At 39.9% G+C, this 22,327-nt stretch overlaps 1 protein-coding gene across 1 annotated transcript; it reads right to left on the bottom strand.

The window, feature by feature from the left end:
• Nucleotides 1-12,567: 12,567 nt before the first annotated feature.
• On the bottom strand, nucleotides 12,568-14,614 carry LOC138584407 (CCN family member 3-like). Its single transcript, XM_069656634.1, has 5 exons — nucleotides 14,567-14,614; nucleotides 13,894-14,122; nucleotides 13,534-13,788; nucleotides 12,997-13,226; nucleotides 12,568-12,861 (listed from the first exon to the last, which is right to left on the bottom strand). The coding sequence occupies exons 1-5, from the start codon at nucleotides 14,612-14,614 to the stop codon at nucleotides 12,568-12,570; spliced, it is 1,056 nt and encodes a 351-aa protein (XP_069512735.1).
• Between the last annotated feature and the right edge of the window lie 7,713 nt (nucleotides 14,615-22,327).

The raw sequence follows: 22,327 nt of genomic DNA, 5'->3' as shown, positions 1-22,327 counted from the left end.
TAGTTTAATAAAAAAAAACAACAACTTTGACACAGATTTGTCTTTTGATTTTTTTTTAAAAGAGTTAAAGTAACCTCTCTTTCTGAAACGTAAAACCCGAGGTTTCCCTAATTTCAGGGTTAACAAACCCGGAGTTTTCACTAAACGCGCTTTCTGAAACAGACCCCTGATGTTTCATCTGACTGCGTCACTATACCTGTCATCCTGATGTGTCGTCTGACTGTGTCGTTCTACCCCTCGTCCTGTTGTGACTATAACATTATACCTGTCGTCCTGGTGTGTCGTCTGACTATTTCGCTATACCTGTTGTCCTGGTATGTCGTCTGGCTGCGTCGTCATATCTGTCTTCCTCACGTGTCCTCTGACTGCGTCGTTATACCTGTCGTCTGACTGCATTGTTATACCTGTCATGCTGATGTGTTATCTGACTGTGTCGTTATAACAGTCGTCCTGGTGTCGTCTGACTGCGTCGTTATACCAGTCGTCCTGATGTGTTGTCTGACTGCGTCGTTATAGGACGGAGCCCACTTAAGATTAAATTAATTAATTACTTAAGACTGAATTTTACAATTTAAACTATTGATATACATTAAACACAATCCTTATTTGCTATCAAAGTTTCAAAGTTGTTTTTAAAATGTAAAGTCTAAAAAACAACTAAGACAAGTTATTTCGATCGAGGCAGCAGGTGTAAGCTTTAATAAAGAAGTCGTCCCCTGAAACATCAGCTAATTAACCTGTTAAGCTATAAGAGAATGGCCACACTTCTGTAAATACTCTATAATGATACACTGAGACCCCCTAAAGTAATTTACATGTTTTGTTTTGAAAATGTATTCTAAGTATTTGCATAGTGCAGCAGGAACCTTCGGTTTTTTAACAAACCATCATCAGCATTCACATACAGCAGCTATAGGTGGGTCAGGGTATGTTATTATTTAAATGCCAGACTTGTTTAAGTGGTATTAATCAGCTGTATGTATCTCTTATAGAAAGAAATATAGCTAAACAGTCTGTACATTATGCATTATATATAATTATTTTACACAATATTACATTCAATTCATCCCAACACTTTTATATACAGAGCAGCAGTGTAACAGCTTTTGACAGCGTGAGTGCTTAATCAGCGTGACAGCAGTAATAACACACCTGCAGTCAAAAGCAGCAGTGCTGTGTGTATGTGAACGGACTCGGCCCCACTGAAATTACACAAGTTGAAGCTGTTGCAGCAAGTGACAATGTTTCCGTTCCCGTTTGAGTCCACAGAGGCCGATTCGGCAGCTCCATTGCACGTAATCATGCTCGCACACTGCTTCACTATGGCTTTGGAAGAACCTGGAAATCATCACACACATAGACAGCAGGAAGATGGAGTGAGTTTGGGCTGAAATTTATTTTATGTTTTCACACATTCAAGAGGCTGAAATTGTCTTAATTCAACCAACTATATAGGCACTTTAATCTGAATTTACATTATAATACAGGAACTCATATATTCGGTGTTACCTGCAATGCCGATCGTAGTCATGCACGTGTCCAGCGGAGCCGGACACGTCTGATTTCTCTTGTTGCATTCTTCATTAGTGGCGGAAGAACTGCACACAAAGCAGTCCAGTGACAGCACTGCAGCCACAAGGATTGAGGCAAAACCAGAAACACATGACTACATATCAGATTAAAAATCAGAGATAACAGTCAAGCATTGAAAACATGTGCATGATCTAAAGAACTACACAACATTTGTAAAGAAGATGATAACAAATTTGTGGTAAGGTCCCAAGACAGAACACTGGGACTGATATTTTCTGTTAATTGTCACATCATTGCTGTGTTTGATTTGATTGGCTGGTCATTGGTGTAAGGTGTACATGTCACTAACTGGGCGCCGCTTGTGATTTTTTCCGCGAATGTCGCCACTAAGACCTAGTCCATGAGAATACTACACTCTGCAAATGCAAAGGCTTTCATCAGTGGGCCATAGGCTCAATCACCATTGTGTTACCTCTTTCGGCAATAGTGACTTAACAGACGTTTATTTACAAGAAAATCTTCGAGATTAAACCTTTAAGTAGTGTTTTAATAATTGGTATTAAAAATTGTGATGGACTGGCACTGAATTCACATGCTTAAAATGTGAGCTGGTTGTCTTTGGTGTCATTCTGAGAGGAATTTGCACAAAAGATACACACAAAGTTGTTCCTAAGCATCATGCTCCTGAATGTCTGCTACTACTTTAAAATCAACAAAGCCCAGTAGTAAGATGCCAAATGTGTACTTAAACCTCAGCAGACTGGGACTTATAAGATACATGGTGAAACTATAGAGGGGGAATTATAGAACTACACAAACATTTATACAGATACTACAAAGTCACATGAGAGCTCCCCTAAACTAGAAAGTCAGCTACTCCCAAAGACGGCATGTCCAAACTGGTCAGGCTTGCTTCTTTAATTATGAAGCACAGTAATAATAAAAAGGAGGTGGCACACTGTTCCTCCCATTCAGAGCTTATTGTTCTGCTGTGCTATTTTATGAGATCTCAGTAAACACGTGCACATCTAATGTCAGATGCATTCAGATTAAATCCACATAATAAACAAGTATATTCCATGAAGAACTAAATATAAGACTGTTCATGCCAGGGGCTGAAAACCCAAGGATTTCTTATTTATTCAAGGCACTCCGTTTTAAACTCTTTTTTATTTTCTTCATTTTAATGTGTTTTTTGGAAACATCTCAAAGTTAGTCCAGAAAGTGTGTCTTATTTCACCAGGTTCTAAAGATATCTGAAAATCTAATTAAATATTGATGGTATATTGATATTTGCCACCAGAAAAACCTGATAATTTAATTTTGCCAATATACAGTTTGATTTTTGTCTTGTGTAATTCACATTTGTCATTCTTTAGCACAAAGGCATACTGTGACAGACTTTTTCAGGAGGGAAGCAATGACTTAAATCTCTGATGTTTTACCAGCCCTGAAACTGATGTTCTCCCTGGATCCCCCTCAGGATAACCACATTATGTTGCAGTGTCACAGCTAACACGCTAATGTTTTGAACCAGCCTCTCTTAAAAGTTACAAACGAGTCTTGTCCTGATAAAATCCCCTGACCTATATACCTGCAGTATATGATGGTAAAGGTTTTCTTACCTGGTGAAACGAGAAGGGAGAGAAGAGCAAGTCTGAGCAGCATCTTCGCAACAGGTGTCACTGTGTGTGTTCACCACCTGAACCTCAACTGTCTGCTTTCAAACAAGGTGTGTCCTGCTCTGTGTGTGTCTGGTTTCTGTTTGTTTTACAGAAGCACTTGATCAGAGCCTTCCCGCCCACATCATCTTCTAACATCACTACGTGGCACTGAAAGCATCTCATAAATGTGTCTCCTTTGTGGTTGTCAGGACATTCCTATGGTTTCATAGATACTTGCTCTTAATTTATCTCCTGTCAATCAAACAAATAATGTGGCTTATTGAGCTGAAGCAGCCAAAAACGGAAACACAGTGTGTGTGTCTGCAGACTGAGGGAACAGGTATTGTGTCAACAACTACAGTAAGTTCAGTTTAAGCCCTGTGCTGCAGGGCTACTTCATGTGTCAACTCCCATTTCTGTCAGTCAACAACGTCTTTGAACATGTGCAGCACGAGAGTGAGGTATGAAAGAGGATTGAACACATGAAGCTACAGCTGAAATGCAAAACTTAACTGGACCACTCCCGCACCATAATTTAATAGTTTTAAGAGGATGTCCTTTGAGTTTTCTTCTAATTTTTCTAACAATTAAATGATAATTAATTTGTGAGCAAAAAACAAAAAAAACCTACAGCTCCCATGAAAATGCATACACTTGAGAAAGACCGTTTTTATTACCCTTTTGGAAGCAACTGTGAGCTGTTTTCTGCAAACACACCCTGAACTCGACCTCCTCAGCACCAAACAGCAGAAGGACACATTTTTTGTGTGAAGAATTTAGCTGCTAAAGAGCAAGATATTTCCCTCAGGAGTTGGTGGGGGCCAAAAACAAAGCTAAAAGGAATATATAAAAATATAACTCAAAATGAAAGCTAATGTTGCGCTTAATCTGCTTTATATATAAATAAGCTTTTTGCTAACAAGTTTAAAGTATAAACTTCAAAGTCAATATGTCAATATTGTTATAAAGTTGTTTCTGCTGCCCTCATGTAACAACATGTAACAGCCAAAATGAAAAATCACAAATATAATGAACCAGTTTGCTAGTTAGAGAAGGGTTCATTACACTGAATGTTTATAAATGCCCAAACACTCAACTAAACTACTGGTCCTTTTTTTCTGGTTCTGGTTCCCTACAGCGCTACAAAATGTTTAGTCCTAAAACAACGGGAATACTGTGACTTACCTGCCTTACTAACAACACGAAACCCTCCCTGAATGATATACAATCAACTATGATGCTGTAAATAACAAACATTTTACATAACAGTATTTTTTTTCACTAGATGAATATGTAGATTTTAAAGATATGTTTTACTTTCCCGGCATGACTGACAGCGCTCACGTCATCCTGATATGTATCATATCACATCTGTGCTGTGAGGAATGAATGAACACACGCCCAGGTAACACACACACACACACACACAATCAGTATGAGAGCAAAGTATGACCGTTCCCTGATAGAAACCAGTCGAGCAGCCTGCTGCTGACTGTGCTGAAATTTCTCCTGTATTGCACAGTAGTTTGGCAGAGACAGGCTTTATAATGTTTTACATAAAATCATTTGTACCCAGGTCTTGAATTGACCATGTTTGATCTCTATGATACACATTGCTTCTAAACACCGACTGTCCTCCTGGTGCCCTTTCATTATGATTTAATTGCAGGAGACTCCACAGATTAAGGGGAAACATGCGAGCAGTCACACATTGTGAATAGCAAATGTTGAGGGTTAAATCAATCAAAAAAAAGAGATTCCAGCCCTCAAAGCTGGAATCTCTTGGATATGTTCATCTCTCCAATTTGCAGACATCTTTGCCACTGTCCTCTACTAAATAATCCTTGTTCAACCTTGGATGTTTTTAATCATCCTGTCATGTGACGCTCTTCTAGTTTTGCACCAGTTGCATGATACAAATGTCATCATGTCCTGACGATTAACTGCTACGTTCACACATCATTTCACCCCGACTTCTTGTCGACATTTTACCAGCAGACTGGCAGGAAAAAGTCTGCATAAAGTCGGGTGAAAAATGTAGCTGGTTGAGTTGACACATGCAGCCCATATTTTCAGGAGTGCTGTAAAAGTGTGAGATCTCATGTAAAAAGGTTTTTCAGTGTCACTCACTGACACAGTTGGATGATTCATCCATTCATCTTTGTTTTTTTTCAGATTAAAACACCTCTTTTCTGCCGTCTGTGTATTGTTTTGAACAAAAGAGAGAATCATCGGTGAGAGAGGTGATGTAAAGAGATGAGAAAAAAAACAGGAATAGAGGAGAAAATGAAATGACAATGATCAGTATGAGAAAGGAGTAGAGAGGCGGTGGAAGAGCAAAACAAAAGCATAAAACCGTTACCGCGAGAAGTAACTATAAATCTGTTTAATATTATTGTCATAAACTATGTCTTGAGTCATCTGTCAGTCATCTTACCAAGTCACCAAACTCCAATACAAAGGTTTAAACTGTGCAGATATGTGATTCACATGAGAGAAAACTGCACATTTAGTTCATTAGTAATAACTAGAGCCCGACCAATTTTATCGGCCTATATTCGCACTTCGCAGATATATCGGAATCGAGGTACAAGTCCTCCAATATGGTCCGAGATATATACATTAAATTTTAAAAGTGCAGCGGGACAAAATCTAATGCACCTCCTGACGGGCAGAGAGCGCAGATTTAGATTTCACATGATGAGGATCGAAAACTCACTCCTTTAAACAATATACGGCTGAAGTCAAGAAATGAAACCACTCACGGTTACAACTATAAACCTGCACAAAGATGACAATTACTAACGTATGCAGAACATATGATGTAAACAGACACATTAAAAACACTAACAAAATATTTTTTTGCATTTTCGAACATAAATAGCAAACTTAACAACTTAAACTACTCAGTCAGCACTAGGCGGCAGGCATGATGGGAAATGAGGATGTCCCTATCGCTGCCAGAGTGCGTTCCACAGCTGAGCAGAGCAGCACACACAGTGAAGGGAAGCATCATCTTTCCCATACAGAACGAAACATTGTGAACAACAAACTCATGTTAAAATCACAGTAATCAGCCAAAGAAAGCTTGCTTTCAGACACCGCTGTTTCTACCCTCTGCGCATCTAAACTGCGCATACGAGATCCCGTGTGTAAAGTCTGGCTCTCAGTTAGTTTAAAGTTCGATTATAATGAAGGCACAGGAGCTTTAAGCTTTATTGTCTGCTAGTTTCACAGCGGTTACGCTCTAAACAACAAGCTTAAACGTCTACACATCCGTTCAACACCGCAGGAAGATACAGGGTTTTCTTTTAATAAGCCATCGTCGCGCTGCTGCCAGGTGTGTGCGTCAGTCTACTCCGCCCGCAGCACACCTGCAGCTCCTTCCAGCAGTGAGACACACACACACACACGCGTGGACTGTTCTCATTCACATAACGTTAAAGTAAGACGTTTTGTGAAGTCCCTTTCACGTCTAATAAAGATGTTAAAGTTACGATGTTACGGTGCTACAGACAGAGAGCAGAGCAGAGCAGAGCAGAGAGACAGCCATGTCACCGTGATGCTACGTTTTGATTGAGTCCCGACCTGCGAACTGTTGGCTGAGCTCCAGACCTCTGCCCCGCGATAGACAGTTCATAGATCGTCCAAAATGCCCAAAACAGAGCAGAATAATAAGAATAGAAACACAGACGAAGGGCAGATCCTCTGCTGATACAGACACCAGCTCACACTTCTCCTGGATAATGATGTTGATTAAGAGGGAATATTTAATATGAAAAATCCTGCTCATTAAGCCTTTTATTACTATTATTAACAGTATCAATCTGTCAAATGAGCTGGTCTGTGTTTAGTGAAGGTGGGAAAAAACAAGAAAATCATTTTTGTTCCTACTTGTGTGTGTTTTTGTGTTATACTCACTTCCATTTAATTTAATTTTAGTGCTATTTAAGTTGCTACAGAAACAGTATTTTATTTGAATTTTGTATGTCATGCAAATGTGACAATAACTTTTCAGATTTGGAATTTTAATATTTCAATTTCAGATACATTTTGAACATATGTGACTGTATCTGCCGATATATCGATATCGGAATTTTTTTTAACTCCCTAATATTGGAATCGGCATCGGCCCCAAAAATCCAATATCGGTCGGGCTCTAGCAATAACTTGAGAAAGAAGCTTTTATAATGTTGTGTTTGTTTTCTTAACAGCTGATCAAAGTCAGGAGAATCTGCACTGAAACTACAACAGCTAGCAGAGGTGATCCACATTTCTGAATTGATGAACACTGAAAAATGTTAGTTTAAATTCAAATGTCCAAACAAGAGGAAATATCCGTTTGGTTACTTAGAATTGAATCATGGTTTACCAGGCACTGAACTTTTATTATGTAACAGAACAATCTGCGAAATTTTAGACCATCTCCTGTGCCATCCATTTCCTAAATAGGTTACTTTGGTTTCTCCCATCAAAGTTGACATAATTTGCAACAAGAAGTGATTTTTTTTTAAAGTATGCACACCTAAACTCTAAGGAAGGACCATTTTACGTTTTTCCACACTTTCTCTTACACTAAGACACTAAATCCTGGCACACTCTACGGCCCATCCGCGGGCCGTCATGGCATTCACTGCAACATTTGCCCAGCAGCTACGATGATAATTTATGATAACTCATGTGTCACATCGTTGGAAAACTACGATTCTCAAGATTCTATTGATATAAAGCATTAAAAGATACAATCACCACAGCGGGTGCAATCAACGCCAACAATACATAAACAAACAATTACAAATTTGACGTAACTCACCGATAACGGCTCACTGTAATCCACTGATGCATATTGTTTTCATAAATTCACTCCTGGTACATTGCTAAAGGTCCAGATGATATAATCCAGTAAAGTATTTAGTACAAAAGCATTATTCCATCAATAGGTATCCACGGATCACCGTTAGTCGTTACTAATCGGCCGTCAGAAATGCCGCGTATTTGGTATTTACGTGATCAAAATGGAGGAGAGCTTGTTAGCGCGCTGAAGAGGTCTCATTTGAACCAATGGGAGCTTTCATTACTGAGTCTCAGCCTACAATAGCCAATTAGAGTCGGCGTTGAAGAAAGGTGCCTGTCCCGCTTTGACTGAAGGCAGAGCCGGCCAATAGCAACCGAACAAAGTGTGATTGACATCAGCTAAAAGCCAATGAAATTGTGAACACGACAATATATGCTGTTTCTGGATAACTAGATGCAAGCCAAGGCAGGAGTGCGTGAAGGGAGAAGTGTAACCTAGGAGACCCGTCGTTTTGGACTGTAGACCCCTCAAAGTAATGCTTATGACCTTTATTTACTTTTTTAATGCTTTTTCTATGCGTTTTAGGTTAAATTAACAGGAAAGGTAAGGGGATAAACGGGTTTTAGTTCTTGGGTGTAATAGCAGTCCTCCACCAGCAGAGGGCAGAGCAGGACTAAAGAACAGAATGAAGATGCTTAAAACAGGTGTCAAATCTATGCTTCTGTGAATGTGTTCATGTGAACAAGCACGTGTGTCGGGAGGGTAACTGGATGTTTGCTATTTTTTCAGTGGACTCGATTCTACACAAAGAGGAGAAATACACTCCTGCACTAAAAATAATCTCATGGATCCTTATGACAACTTTTTCAGCAGTTGAATTATTTGTAATTGTAGAAAAAAAAGTCTCTTTCTGAGGCCCCTCTCACCCCTACCAAATGTGCAAAATGGTTTGGTCCGCCTTGCACTCTGATTCACCTTGGAGACAACCAAGAGAGCCAAGACAATGACTGATGCTGCAGCATGTCTCCCCCTAGTAAGCAAAATCAGGACACCAGAAATGAAAGAAATGTATACATATTACTTTGTAATTTTAAACCCTAAAGCTGCCATGTTTTTTTATTATAGAGAAACCCTTACTCTCATGGAGTAAAAAAGAGGGAATTTACAACAATATGCTGTAAGTGTAACAGTAAACCTATACAGAACAGTAATATTGTATAATGACCTTAAGGGGTCCCTAATACATCAAAGACATCAAAAAATTGTAGTTAAATGCTGAATATGATTAACTGTGTGTCAAAGCTTAATTGATTTGAGAGAGAGAAGGGGCGACATTCAGCTCCAGCGCAGTAAAGTGTTTCTTTCCATTTCTTCTTTTTCATGTTAAATTCAATTCTGAACTTTCATATGTGAGAACTGATTTTAATTCATTTATTTTTTTTACTTTATATGTCCAATGGGTGTGATTTATATATATATTTACAGATTTCTACCACACCCACAGACAGGTTTTTACCTTCTCCTGATGTGCTATGTATCTTTTACGATCTTGTGTGGATACTAAATAAATACTAAACTCTGAGCTCTTTTTTTCTTATCTAAGTTATTACTGTCATAACTAAATTAAAATAAACAAAGATTATCAATTCTTTATCCGGGAAAAAATATGCCGTCTCTCTCTGATGCCCCTCTCACCCTGACTAAATGTAAAAAATGGTTTGGTCCGCCCCACACTCAGGTTCAACTTGGAGGCATGATCGTCTGTAATTGTCGTTTTAAAAGAAGGAGAGTAAAGTCCAAATTTAGGGTCATTGCAACAAGTGTGGCTAAATTTGATTTGAAAAAAACAACCTACAGATCCTTTTTAACTTTTAAAGGCTAAATTATACTAAACAAGTCGTTACTTTTTTAAAGTCACTTGACTTATATAAGTCTGAAGGTCAATAATGTTCATGTTAGATGATATTGCACCGATTTGTCCTGATGAAAATGCAAAGTTACTCAGAAGGTGGCTTTCTTACTCTAGTAACATAATTAATATAATATTTAATGACATATCATGACACATCATCAACCAATCCCAGGCCGTACCACCCTGTGATCAGCTGTGATGCCCTGCTCCATTTGCAGCAGACATTGCTAAAAGTATTGTAAACTATGGAGTTGGAGCGTCCTCTGAGGGACAAACTATGAGATGACATAATTTGTAAGCTACCTGAGGCATTGTTTTTTGCATTATGTTCTGTAAGAGAAAGTTTGCACATCATAAAACACATACTGTGATACAGATATAATTGTGACACAGACCAGATATCACCAAGGAATCATGGTGAAATGGTTTTATTTCATTTTTGTTCTTGCTCTTTAATCTGTACATACCATATATGAAGAGAGCAAAACACTCGAATAAGCACAAAATCTTAGATCCACAAACACATCCAGCCTGTAACATCACCACACTCTCTGCTCAGCAGATGCTCCAACAGAGCCGAGACCACATGTGTCGACCACAGTGTCAGTCCCTCACTGATTCCAGCTACTGATGAGCTAAAGTTTCCACTGAGAAGCTATTATTAGGAAGCAGAAGAAATCCCAAAGGGGATGACAGGGTTTTCCACTGTGATCTCCCAGGTAGGGTTCAGGGAGAGGGTCAAAGGTCACGACACACTGTCAGTGGGGCTCGGAGGGTTTGGTAAGTATTAGGTCCCATGTGATAACATGAACATCCTGGACAGTTAAAGGCAGACGTGGGAAGATTTTCAAGATGTGTGCTCATTTCTTGGAAAGGGTTTAAGACTATGTGAGATAGGAAGATAACATTCAATATGTGTGAGGTTAAATATCCTTTATATCATGATCTGTTATAACATTTTGTGTTTGTATCTATCAGCGCTAAGAAATGTAGAGCACCCATAACGTAAGTTTTAGGTAACAGCTGAAGTACTCTCACTGACATACACCTATAAAACACATCAATGAAAACAGCATTTATAATATAACTGTTTGATGTAGGGAAATTATCTACCACACATTAAACAACATGAGAAGCTAGTCGTAGTAAAAACAAATGTTTTACAGTTCATTTTTACATATATTCATTAGTTTCTCTCTCTCTCTCTGCTTTACCTTTTTAACCTTATCCACTCATAATGCATCCATCCAAGTCAACCTAAAGCTTCGTCATTTGCAACAGAGATCATTACCCCCTTTGTCAGTAGTCTACCTGCATTATAATGTGATATATCTGCCAGCTAATGCTCCTTAATCTCAGCATCAAAAAGAATGAAAAACAAACACATTCAACTTGGTACCAAAAATACAGATTTATTTGCAAATGTTGGGTGTTGCAGTATAATTCAGACGGATACAGGAAAACATGAAGTATAATTCAAGTAGTAAGTAAAAGGATACCACATACAAATATACACATATTTATGTTTACATTGTTACCGATCAAAGCTGTGTATTTGATACACACTCAGTCAAACCAGCTATACAGCAAGAATTTACAAAACTTTTGTCAATACAAAAATAGCTGTTGTTAATGTGCACTATTTTTAAACTACAAAAACATACATTACATTTATTGATGGGAATAAAGACGTTATGCATTTTACAACAAGGGTAAGATTGCAGACAGATGTTAGAAATGACACTAAGTCACCACAGTGACCTTTCTTTCATGGCTGAGCCTTTTGTTTGAACCAGGTCAAAGTACAAAGTCCAGTTATTTAAAAAATGTGTCCCATAGTTGAAAGATTTCCATGCCTGTGCCAGTGAAAGGTAACAGCTGATAAAATGCTCCCTTTATTTTATCAATGTAAATAAACTAGATTACAGTATTCTGGTTATATTAATTTAGTAAAGTGTCTAAGCGTATGTGTACATTTATTCTGTTTGTGTAGTTTATCACATTGCATTTTTACATAGCCCCTTTATATCCTCATAATTTAGGCTGAGCAAAACACATTGTGATTACATGTGTCTTAAAAATCAAAATCATAACTGCAATTAAACCATCCAGGTGGAAGGCTGCTAGGAACTATGATGTATGTCTGCACAGCTCTGTGACTGCACACCTTCATAATATTTGACCTCTTAGGCCATGTGAAGTTAACACAATCTCCTCCAAGTATGTAACAGCACCTACAGACAACCAAAGTCTGATCTGAATGGTTGGTAGTATATTCTACCTGATCTCCAAAGGTGGAGAGACGCAATGTATCACAAAGGATTAAGTGCTTTGATTCTACTTCACACCTATTTGTCCACAGGATGTTACACAATAAAATCCCTCTCCAGGAGAGACATACAGAGCTTTCAATTCTCTACGATCTTTACCTCAAAAGAGGATTCTCATTTTATAAAATACTTTTGACCCCAAGAACAGCTTATATTTCACTGTTCATAAATTGTAATTATAGGCATGTCGATTGTACCGATTTCTGACAAATGTCATAAAATTTAGAGTTAATGTAACTCATGTTTTCCTAAATTTACAGAAACAGTCATCAGTAACAATCTGGACCTACTCTTAATTATGACCTCATCATTATGTCAGAGTGACTTTGTGACCTATAACCTCATGCCGCTGTATCCCAGCTCTGAAGGCGGCCACACAGCGTTGTCTCGGGGGCAGTGGCTGTGGCAGGCGCAGGTCAGGATCGCCATCACCGGCTTCTTGCTGGTTTTACCGTTGGAGCACTGGAAATCCACCATGGCGGTCTTTGTTCTGTGGGGGGTGCAACAGCGGCCGTCCGTGCAGGAGCCGCAGTAGCGAGGCTTGTAGGCCAGGACGCTGGTGCAGTTCTTATAGGAGAGGTGGACGGCTTTGTCGCTCCTCACCATCCTCTGGCACTTACTGCCTCTCTGCGGGGGAAGGGTTAGGAAGAGAAATGTATTAAAATAATGTGTGCGCCTTTTATTTCTCAATCAACAGTTTCAGTATCTTTATAAACCTCATGCTACTGGCAACTAAACTAACTCATACATAATGAAAATTACCTTTGGTGCAAGCTGTGTCAGCTGCGTCTGGTCCAGCTGGTCGTCACAGGGTCTGATCATACACAGTCGGCTCTGTTTGACCATCTCGCAGCGGCGGTTCTTATTGGTGACCCTGGTGGACACCCCCATGCCACAGGTTTGGGAGCAGGCGCCCCACTCTGTGGTCTGCTCTATGCAGTTCAGGCTGGGGTCCCAACTGTCGAAGCTCACACTTTCCTCCTGACGATAGGCTGAAACACAACAGACAGTGAGTCAACAGATGATCGAGTAAAAACACCAGAGGATTCAAAGACCAACAAAATACAGTACAACCCTGTCTGTTTCCTCTGTTTCCTCTCTCAACCCCGTCCTCTTTTTCCCCTCTTTTCTTTCCCTCCTTGCGTCCTTCTCCCTTGCGCCAATCAGGTCAGACAAATGTACATAACCTCTCAACTTTGTGTCTCACACTGCAGTGACATTAACATCAAAGAGGAATGTGCCATACTATATGTGTATCTGTACAAATGGCCCACTTTCTTCTACTTTCAGTGCACTCACCCGCCATGGCAAAGCCACCCAGGGCACTGGCCTCCGCCTGGGGCTCACACACCCACTTCTCGCAGCACTCTCCCGGCACCTGCACCCTGCGTGGCATGGGGCAGTCCGGCCCGGGCAGCATCACGTCCAAGTTGCAGCGCGGCACACAGGCGATCTGCCCGTCACGGCAGATGCACTGGTACTTGCAGCTGGGGAAGAAGGTCTGACCGTTCTGATAGACTGAGCCGTCCAAAACACACACTTCTCCCCTGTGAGCTGGAGGACAAAATAGGGAAAAATGTCATTTATTATTTTGAATTTTACAAATAAAAAATCTCTCAATCACAAGATAAATGACGAATAATGTCATCACCCACTCACCGACACAGGTGCCCGTCCTCTTGTGGATGTCGGTGGAGTATTCACACTGCAGCCCTTTGCGAGTGTCACAGGGGTTCATTTCAGAGCACACCTGCCCCCTCTGACGGGCACACACCAGGCAGCAGACGCAGTCATCCAGGATCAGGGGCACCCCAGGGGGACACATGGGGGGCTCCTTAGGGCACTGGCACCTCCGAGGACATACCTGGGACAGGGCAAGTGTAAACACCTGAGAGGGAAGGAAAATGAATCAGTATTTTTACATGTTGTTTTACATTTTTTTTAATTGGGGCATGGAAAAGGTGTGCAGGCTTAACTGTTGCTCTTTTACGCTGATGTTCTGATAGCCCTGCACCTACATGATGTTCATGAAAAAAAACTCCTTAAAAAGTAGATAAAAACAATCAGTTTATGCAAATTAAAATGGTTTAATGTTTTCTAATTACCCTCAGTTATATTTGAAAAAATCATAAAAGTTACATGTTATTTTTGTCTTCTAATCTTTAAATATTTGGCTATGATGACAATAAACAAAGAGCTGTAAAGATCTTTGTTTTAAAAGTGAAATAGTCAATATAATAAACCTCTGCATGACATGATCACTAAGAATATCTGGTGTAAAATTTACCATCTTAATAAAAACAGAACATAATTTTACTGTTGTAATTCCTACCTGTGCTGTAAAGAAGAGAAAAAGAGCTCTCCCTGACATGTTAGTCATCTTCCTGTTAAATAGCAGAATCAAAAATATCTGCAGTCTCAAAAGTGTTAAGTTGTATCTCTAGGGTTCGAGTCCTTTGGTTCACGTCTGAATCGTCCCTCCTCTCTCTGGCCGTTGTGAAGCAGAAGGTTGTGATCTCTTTGTCGTTCTGGCTCTGCACTCAGGAGAGGAGGGCCTTATATAGCCGAGCTGTCCTGCTGGCTCCATGACGACAAACGGGGAGGAATGTTGGAGAGATCGCCCAGAGTGTTGGAGGAGAACGAGAGTCACATTTTATTGTGAAATCCTTTCAAAGAGGGTACCATAAACATACAGAGAGAGAGGTTTCAGTCATTCATATATAACACTGAAAGAAAATGTCAACCACTTTTTAAAAAAAATACGTACATTCACAGTATTGGATTTATAAGTCAGTGGGAATTGAAAATATACTTGCTTATATGATTATCAGTTAACTGGCATTAACTTGACTTATCCATTTTGGTGATTCCCTTTTTAGTCCAGGATGTTTATGTCATCACATGAGGCCTGGGGGTGCCCTTACTTTGGTCCCGTTGACAGTGGGTGGTGACCCTTTGACCTCCTTTGCCGAACCCCGACAGTGGAGAGCCCTCTAATCCCCTGTGGAATAGTAACAGCTTCCTAAAATAGCTCCACAGTGGAAACTTTGGTTCATCAGCAGCTTGGATCAGTGGGTGGCTGACACTGTGGTGGACACATCTGGTCTCAGATGTGTTTTGTTTCCTTTGAGCAGGGGAATGAGGACGGATTTCAGGGTGAAGCTGAAGATGCCTGAAAAGAAGCTGGGCAGAAACAAAATCTGTATACATATGAGTTTGTAGAGGAATGCATGTGAAAAATCCTTATATCCTTAGAAAAATCCAAGTGTGGTTCACTAATGGCTCAATTTGGCATCCTCCAGTAGAAATAACCTCTGATGACCCCCACTGTAATACATAAACAACACCAAGGCAAACAATACAAGGCTACACAAACAGAGATTCATATGCAACCAAAAATATGCTTTAAATATGTTAAATAAAATGCACATATGGGCTTTAAAACATGCTAATGCTTTTATTTACCAACTAGCTAGGAATCAACTAGCTACTTCTAGGTCATACATATTTCAAATAGCAGTCCAAGTTTGTGGACATGAAATGGGTAAATGAACAAACATTTTTTTTGCAAAGACAAAGCTTATGATAAACACAGAGGCATTGGGTTCAGAAGCTAACATGAAGTAGCTTATTCTAGATGCTAACCGCTAGCTTAACATCAGCCTGACAAGTGATGAAGAAAGAATCAACTCACCTAGTTGTTGTTGTTGTTGTTGTTGTGTTGTTGGGACGTTTGGTCCAGTATTAGCTGTAATACCCACACTGAACAGTTTTATCCCAGTAGAAGCTTAAGGACAGCTGAGAACACACACCTGGTCCATGGTAAGATTGCTAGCCTTGCTACCGTGCTAATGCTTATTGCTGGTTTAATGGGCAGTGTAACAGTGTGTTTGGCTCAGGGGTAAACGCCAGTGGTCCATGTTCAGTTCTCAGGTGATACTAGCAGGTGCAAAATACATACTTTCATCCAGGGTTTACAGCTTTGGCTGACTGATGTAGGCCATGTGAATGGAAAATTCAGCATTTTGTTACGTGTTATAAGTTCCGTGTGCTGACACTGTGGCTTTCTGCTCAATTACCACTTCTACTGTGGTCTTTTTCTAGCAAGCTGCTTCTTTTCTGCTGCTGAGGTTAGATCAGTAAATGGTACAGTACCAAAGAATTGTTTCACAGTACAATATCAATATACCGAGAAAAGCAAATGAATGGGTGTTCAAGCTTAAATAGATTGAAGTGATACAATACTGAAAAAGTAATTGGCACAAATACAAATCCTGTGAATTCGCTCTGATCATCGGTATTAAAAACGGGTAGTCTTAAATTTGTAAAAAGGCCTAAACTGCTTGTACCTTAACCCCACTTTCCCTCCTCTTTTTTCTTCACCGTCAAGCTTTGACTTTTTCTTAATTAATTAAATAAGTTAAGTCCACAATGTTGCTGTAACTACATGCCAAGCTACCCTGTATCTGTGTCAGGTGAGCGAGGTCTGTTGGCTCTAACTCCTCGCTCTTTGCAAACACCTACTTATCCTAAAACCAGCCTGTTCATTGGGTATAGTAAATGTAGAATGTTTGATTTGTATGGCATCTCTTTGGCACTTTATAAAGACCTTTTTATTCCTCGCAGAAACCCTGCTGGACTGGCCATCTGACAGTTTATAATGATTGAATTGTGAACATTAACAAAAAGCCAAAATGCATATATAGGCCACATCCTGGAAACGTTTTATTGTGTGACAGGTTGGCACAGAATGGCAAAGTATGATAGCTCTCAAGAATGAGGTGGGAAGTCTGCATACGCACATTCATAGTATCTGTGAAATATTTCCACTGCACTATAGAGAGGAGAGAGGAACATATGGAGGAAGAGAGAGGAAGTCAGGTTGTTGGCCTAAAAGCCGGGGGGTCAAACTGACATGCAGTATTATTTTACTTCTCTTTTTTATTCTGAATACCTCTGTGTGTTACTTCATCCAGAGGGGGGTCTGTGGTCTTTAACAACTTGTGTTATTATCACACTCATCTTTTGTCTATCCTCTGAATTGGCCTCATCCTCCAGTGGTAGGAAACGTTTCAGTACCACTTTAAATTGTGGTTCGACACAGTCTTTTCCAAACAAAGACAGATCTCACAGTAAAGCCTTTAAATACCAGTCTGCTGTCGGCCTGCTAGCTGTTGGACAAGGCCACACAGTCGATGCAGCCACTGAGAGCATGATTCACTGAACAGTTTACATTGACAGTCCAACAACATTAATGTTTAGTAAATCATACAGTAACAGATGTGGTCCACAGTGTGTGTGGCAAAGTATGGAGGGGATTTAGCTGCTTTGTCTCTTTCCTTATGACTTCCTGTTCTGTTCAGAGCTACGTACTTAATGATAGAAATCATCAGAGAAGAGCACATGAAACACATTTTATTATATTCTGTTGACATGTATTATTAGCAGCTATTAAACGTTGATTGATAGTTTGAAACCCTGAATTCAGTTTTAAAAGTTGCAGTATCATAGAACCGACTTATTGTCGATTGTTTCAGCAGGCAAAATGGACAGCTCATGAGTCTGATACAGATCTGTTCATCCATTATCTATACTGCTTATCCTGTTAGGTTAGGATTCAGCATTGGGTGAGAGGTGCAGTACACTCTGGACATATCGCCAGTCAATCACATAGAGACAGACAACCTTTCACACTCACACTCACACTCACACCTACAGGCCATTTAGAGTCACCAATGAACCTAACGAGCATGTCTTTGGACTGTGGGAGGAGGCTGGAGGACCTGGAGGGAACACAAGGAGAGAACATGCAAACTCCACACAGAAAGAACTGGGGTTCAAACCAGGAACCTTCTAGGTGTGAGGCTAACCACTGCACCACCGTGCAGCCCTCTGATATGGATGTTTTTTCTAATTAGTGACTAAATAATTAAAGGTAACAGTATTTCCCTACTTGGCTGGAAAGCATCTGAGACGTGTCATTTTTGGAATCTAATAATGACGTGAAAATATCTGGTCTCTCTGCAGGAGAACAATGGTATCACAGGCACAGATTGAAGCTGAACATTAAGCTACATGTTTTCCACGACATGTTTTGAAGTTCAGTGTGTGTGAAGTAAATCAAAGTGCAGCAGACATTGAAGAGTATTTGATCAGCGCTCTTCCAAAGAAAACCAGACGGATAACGTGAACAATTCCACAGAGCTACAACAGCATTTCCTTTTGCCCAAATATTTTTTTATTCAGATCATTAACATCTGGCTTCCAGTCTTTAAGCTTGTCAGTTAACAGCTAAATATTAAATGACATTTACTTAGAAGAATTTTAATCACTGTTGATCTGTTCGTGTTGTTGGACACAAAGTGGAAATGTCTTTGGCTTAATGAGCTTCACAGCCAGTGAGGTGAAACATAACAGCCTATGTGGCTGCTGGGAGACTGTTTGTGTTTGGGAGTTCATCTCAGGTCCCGGCTGGGTTCGTGTCGAGTTCAAATGTCCTGATAAAAGTGTCTGTCAACAACAAGACCACATAGTGTAGGTGCAGGGTAAAGGTGTGTGTGGTAGCCGTTCACTTTCTAACGGATCCTGTCTTTTCCTTTCTCCTTCTAACCAATCTCGTTCCCCTGCTTCCTCTCATGCACATGTCCTCAGTTTACATTACATCCTCCACAGATTCACCGATGATGTTGAGTGGTTTTCATAATTTCAATTTGCTCGCCAAGTAGCAGTCAGGCGGTGGGTTTGACAGCTTGGGAGGCCACCGCAAATCTCTCACTGAGGGTTTATTTGCTGCACGCCACTATACATGAGCTGAGACACCATGACTGAGGCAGATGTGTCCTACAGTGGGTGGCAGGGGATGGACACAATATGGAGCTTCCTCTAATGAAACATGTAATATGGAAAATCTCAGGAAGCATTCAAGGAGCACATCAGAGTCTTAATGAGACGTGACCTGAGACCTGAGAGACGTAAAGTCATTCTTTGATGAAGAGGAGACAGTTAAGGGAAGTTATTAAACAATACTTATTGCTCTCTGGTGGAAAACTATGATAGAGTCAGGGTTTCAATATTACCTGAAACTTTGTGTAGCATTTCAGAAACAGAAATATGTTTTCAGTTCAACAATGACACAACAATGATACCTATATCTGCAAGCTAATATCAGCCAATATACTGGCCTGGCTGATTAACTGGCATATTGTAGCTTTATGATGTGATTTACCTGCGAGAGATTACAAACTCGTTAATATCGCTCTTGCAAAAGATCCTGCTCCTGCTATAAAACGTGTAGGAATTTTCAGTCGTCCAATCCCTTTAGGCAGTTCATTGACCTAAAGGCCGCACAGGTTAAAATAAAAAGTGAAGTGTATATCATCTGCATATAGACAATAGGCTGTTTTTAAACTCTTTATGATCTGTCCTATAGGAAGCAAATAATATGGAATGGCAAGGGCTCCAGGAAAGAGCCCTGGGGGACACCATTCTGCACACAGTAAAAAGTATACAGACACAAAGTCCCAAATAGAGACAGAGAAACTTCTGTTAGCAACATATGATGAAAACTAGGAGGAAGTAGCCTTAGTTGAAGTCTGTTTTATCTTAATGCATTCTGGCATGCATCAACCCATGCAGGTTATTGTCAGATTATTATTGAACAAAAAAAGTGGTGTCCTAAAGTTGTTAAAATAAATGCACTTCACTTCACTTGGATGCGCCACTCTCAGATGTCCAGTTTGTTCAGGGCATTGTTCTCTGCAAAAACATCTGATGATTTAAAAAAAAAAATTGACCATCTCCGTTTTCCCTCAAGTCTCTCCTCTCTGACAGGACACCCCGTTGAGTGTCCCATGAGCGGGCTGCATCTGTCCACAGTGCTGTTTGTTTTAACAGCTTCTTGGTTGAATAACCAAACACATGGCTGCCAGCTGGTGGGGATCTCATACAAAAACAAACAATAATATAAAAATTTATGGCCGCATTTTTGCAGGTATTATTTTTAGCCTTGCACAGTGAGCAGTGCAACAGAACACACCCAGGGAGGTCCGACTGGAAATATGAATCATGAATACTTTATCCTTGAAGAGGGGTCAGATCACAGCTTGAAGTCCAACTTGGGAGTCATTAAGATTAACAATGATCACTGAATTTTGCTAGGCCTGTTGGACACTAGAATAACTTCACTATAAAAAGTCATATTTAAAGACTTGTAGCAAGTTGCTTCTTTCAAATTAACTTAGCATAAAAACATAGGATCCAATTTCCACTGTCATATTTTCAAAAGTTCCTCTGCTGCTGTTTCCTGGTCCGTTTAGGACAATGGGTGTAAATTTACAGTGTTTGTCAACCACAGTCTAACAGCCCAACTTGCGTCACACTTAATAAAACACAATGGCAACACATTTTGCATTATTTACCCAACACCATTTTAAACACAGGTAAAGTTTACATGTTGTAAGTGTTGAAGTACTGTGTGACGTACGTCTACTTTATGATGCTTTTCTCTTTGTGTAGAGTTTTCCAAAGATTATATAATTCGATATTAAACGGTTGCTTATAGATCCATTTAACAGTGTTTTATCTGAGTTTCTGTGTTTATGCTTTATGTTAAGTTTATTTGATTCAGGGTAAAAGATCAAATTTTTCTGCCAAAACATCAATTTTTCTTCTGACTGACCTTCTGTTGTAAAGGTCGTTGAGGCGCTTAACTGAAACCATGGTGACCTGGCAGATGCATACATTGTGAATTATGTTTACTATTCAGCTTATAGGAATGTGAATGTTAGGTTTCACCTAGGAGAGGCACAGAAACGCAACCTAAAGAAGGGCAGAGGGTCGCAATTTACAGCACCTGTCTTATTTGTTGTTTACTCAGGGAAGAAAAGAAGAAGAGGAAGAAAGAGGGAGGCATGAAAAGGTGCTGAGGGTCAGTCGTCTGTCCTGTCTGTCCCTGAGAGGAGCCTGGTGCCACGGCCTTAATACATTTTACTACAAATAGTTCATGTGTAAGCAAGTGAGACAAGTAGATCCCTGCTTCATGCAGCAAGCCCCTTATTCTTTCATAATGGTGGTAAGCTGCATGTATCTATTTTCTTGTTTAGGGTGAGTAGAAGAGTGATTACTGATATAAATCAGTTTTAGAAACAAGGAGAATTTTGTAGCAAACAGCCTTCTAGCTAGTCCCCGTCAACGGACAGGCGAAAACATATTACCTTTAGTTTCAAGTGATGACAGTGAAACCTGTGTAGAGGTGAAAGGTGATTATATTTATGAACACTGAAATTTAACACTTCATTCAACTTTCTGTTAATTCCAGAATACTGCAGTTAACTCTCCTTTCTGCACTGTTACTGCAATGCTTTAGCCTGTCCACCAGAGGGCAGCACTAAACAGCAAACTAAACTGCTTTGTATGGAAGGAAGGGGTTTGCACGCTCAAATGTACCCTTGATATAACAAGAGGAGAATTCATAAAACACAGTTACTTCATGTTTCAAAAGTATTCGTAGTTAAACGATGAAAAAAAGTAGGCTACCAGTGAGCACAACGTTAATTTAAGGTTACGTATGCATGCACACATAATCTGCATTTAGTTCTTTACACAAGGTTTGACCTTAAACACACAGTTTGCCCCTTTGTCTGCTTTAGCTTCAGCTTAAATTTGTCTTCCTTTGGGTTCATTAGTGCCGTGTCCTTTGCTTGAACTACAACAGATCACACACTAGAGCTATAAGGCCCCAGGTAAAGCACCTAAATAAATCCTTACTTACAGATTCAGGTGGTCCTAACAATGAGATAACCTGTTTAGCATCTTGTAATGCTGTTCAGGGCTGTCACTGAATAAATGGACACAGTTTTTTTGGCTATAAATTATTCAGGAAGAAACAACACAGATAGGTAAAAATACTTTTTTTCCATGTTGACTTTTTTAAAGGACGCTGTCTTTACATTATAATTCACACCTGACTGTTGCTTTAGAAAAGGGTTTATTTTCTTTTAAGGCAGGGCTCATCAGGGCTAAAAAGACTCAGAGTCCTGGCTTCCTGGTATGTCTTAAGACAGAGTTTCCTGATAGTCAGGCTACCAAGAAGATA

Source organism: Semicossyphus pulcher, unplaced genomic scaffold, assembly GCF_022749685.1.
Source record: "Semicossyphus pulcher isolate SPU_LCO1_2020_fin unplaced genomic scaffold, fSemPul1.0.p SCAF_9, whole genome shotgun sequence".
Classification (NCBI taxonomy): domain Eukaryota; kingdom Metazoa; phylum Chordata; class Actinopteri; order Labriformes; family Labridae; genus Semicossyphus; species Semicossyphus pulcher.
Note: the sequence above shows the minus strand (reverse complement) of the source record. Positions and strands in the feature narration are given on the sequence as shown.

Coding starts and splice junctions, on each gene's coding strand:
- LOC138584407 (XM_069656634.1), bottom strand. CDS start 14,614: ATGACTAACATGTCAGGGAGAGCTCTTTTTCTCTTCTTTACAGCACAG. Junction 14,123..14,566: donor TTCTCTTCTTTACAGCACAG/GTAGGAATTACA, acceptor CTTCCCTCTCAG/GTGTTTACACTTGCCCTGTC. Junction 13,789..13,893: donor GAGGACGGGCACCTGTGTCG/GTGAGTGGGTGA, acceptor TTTGTCCTCCAG/CTCACAGGGGAGAAGTGTGT.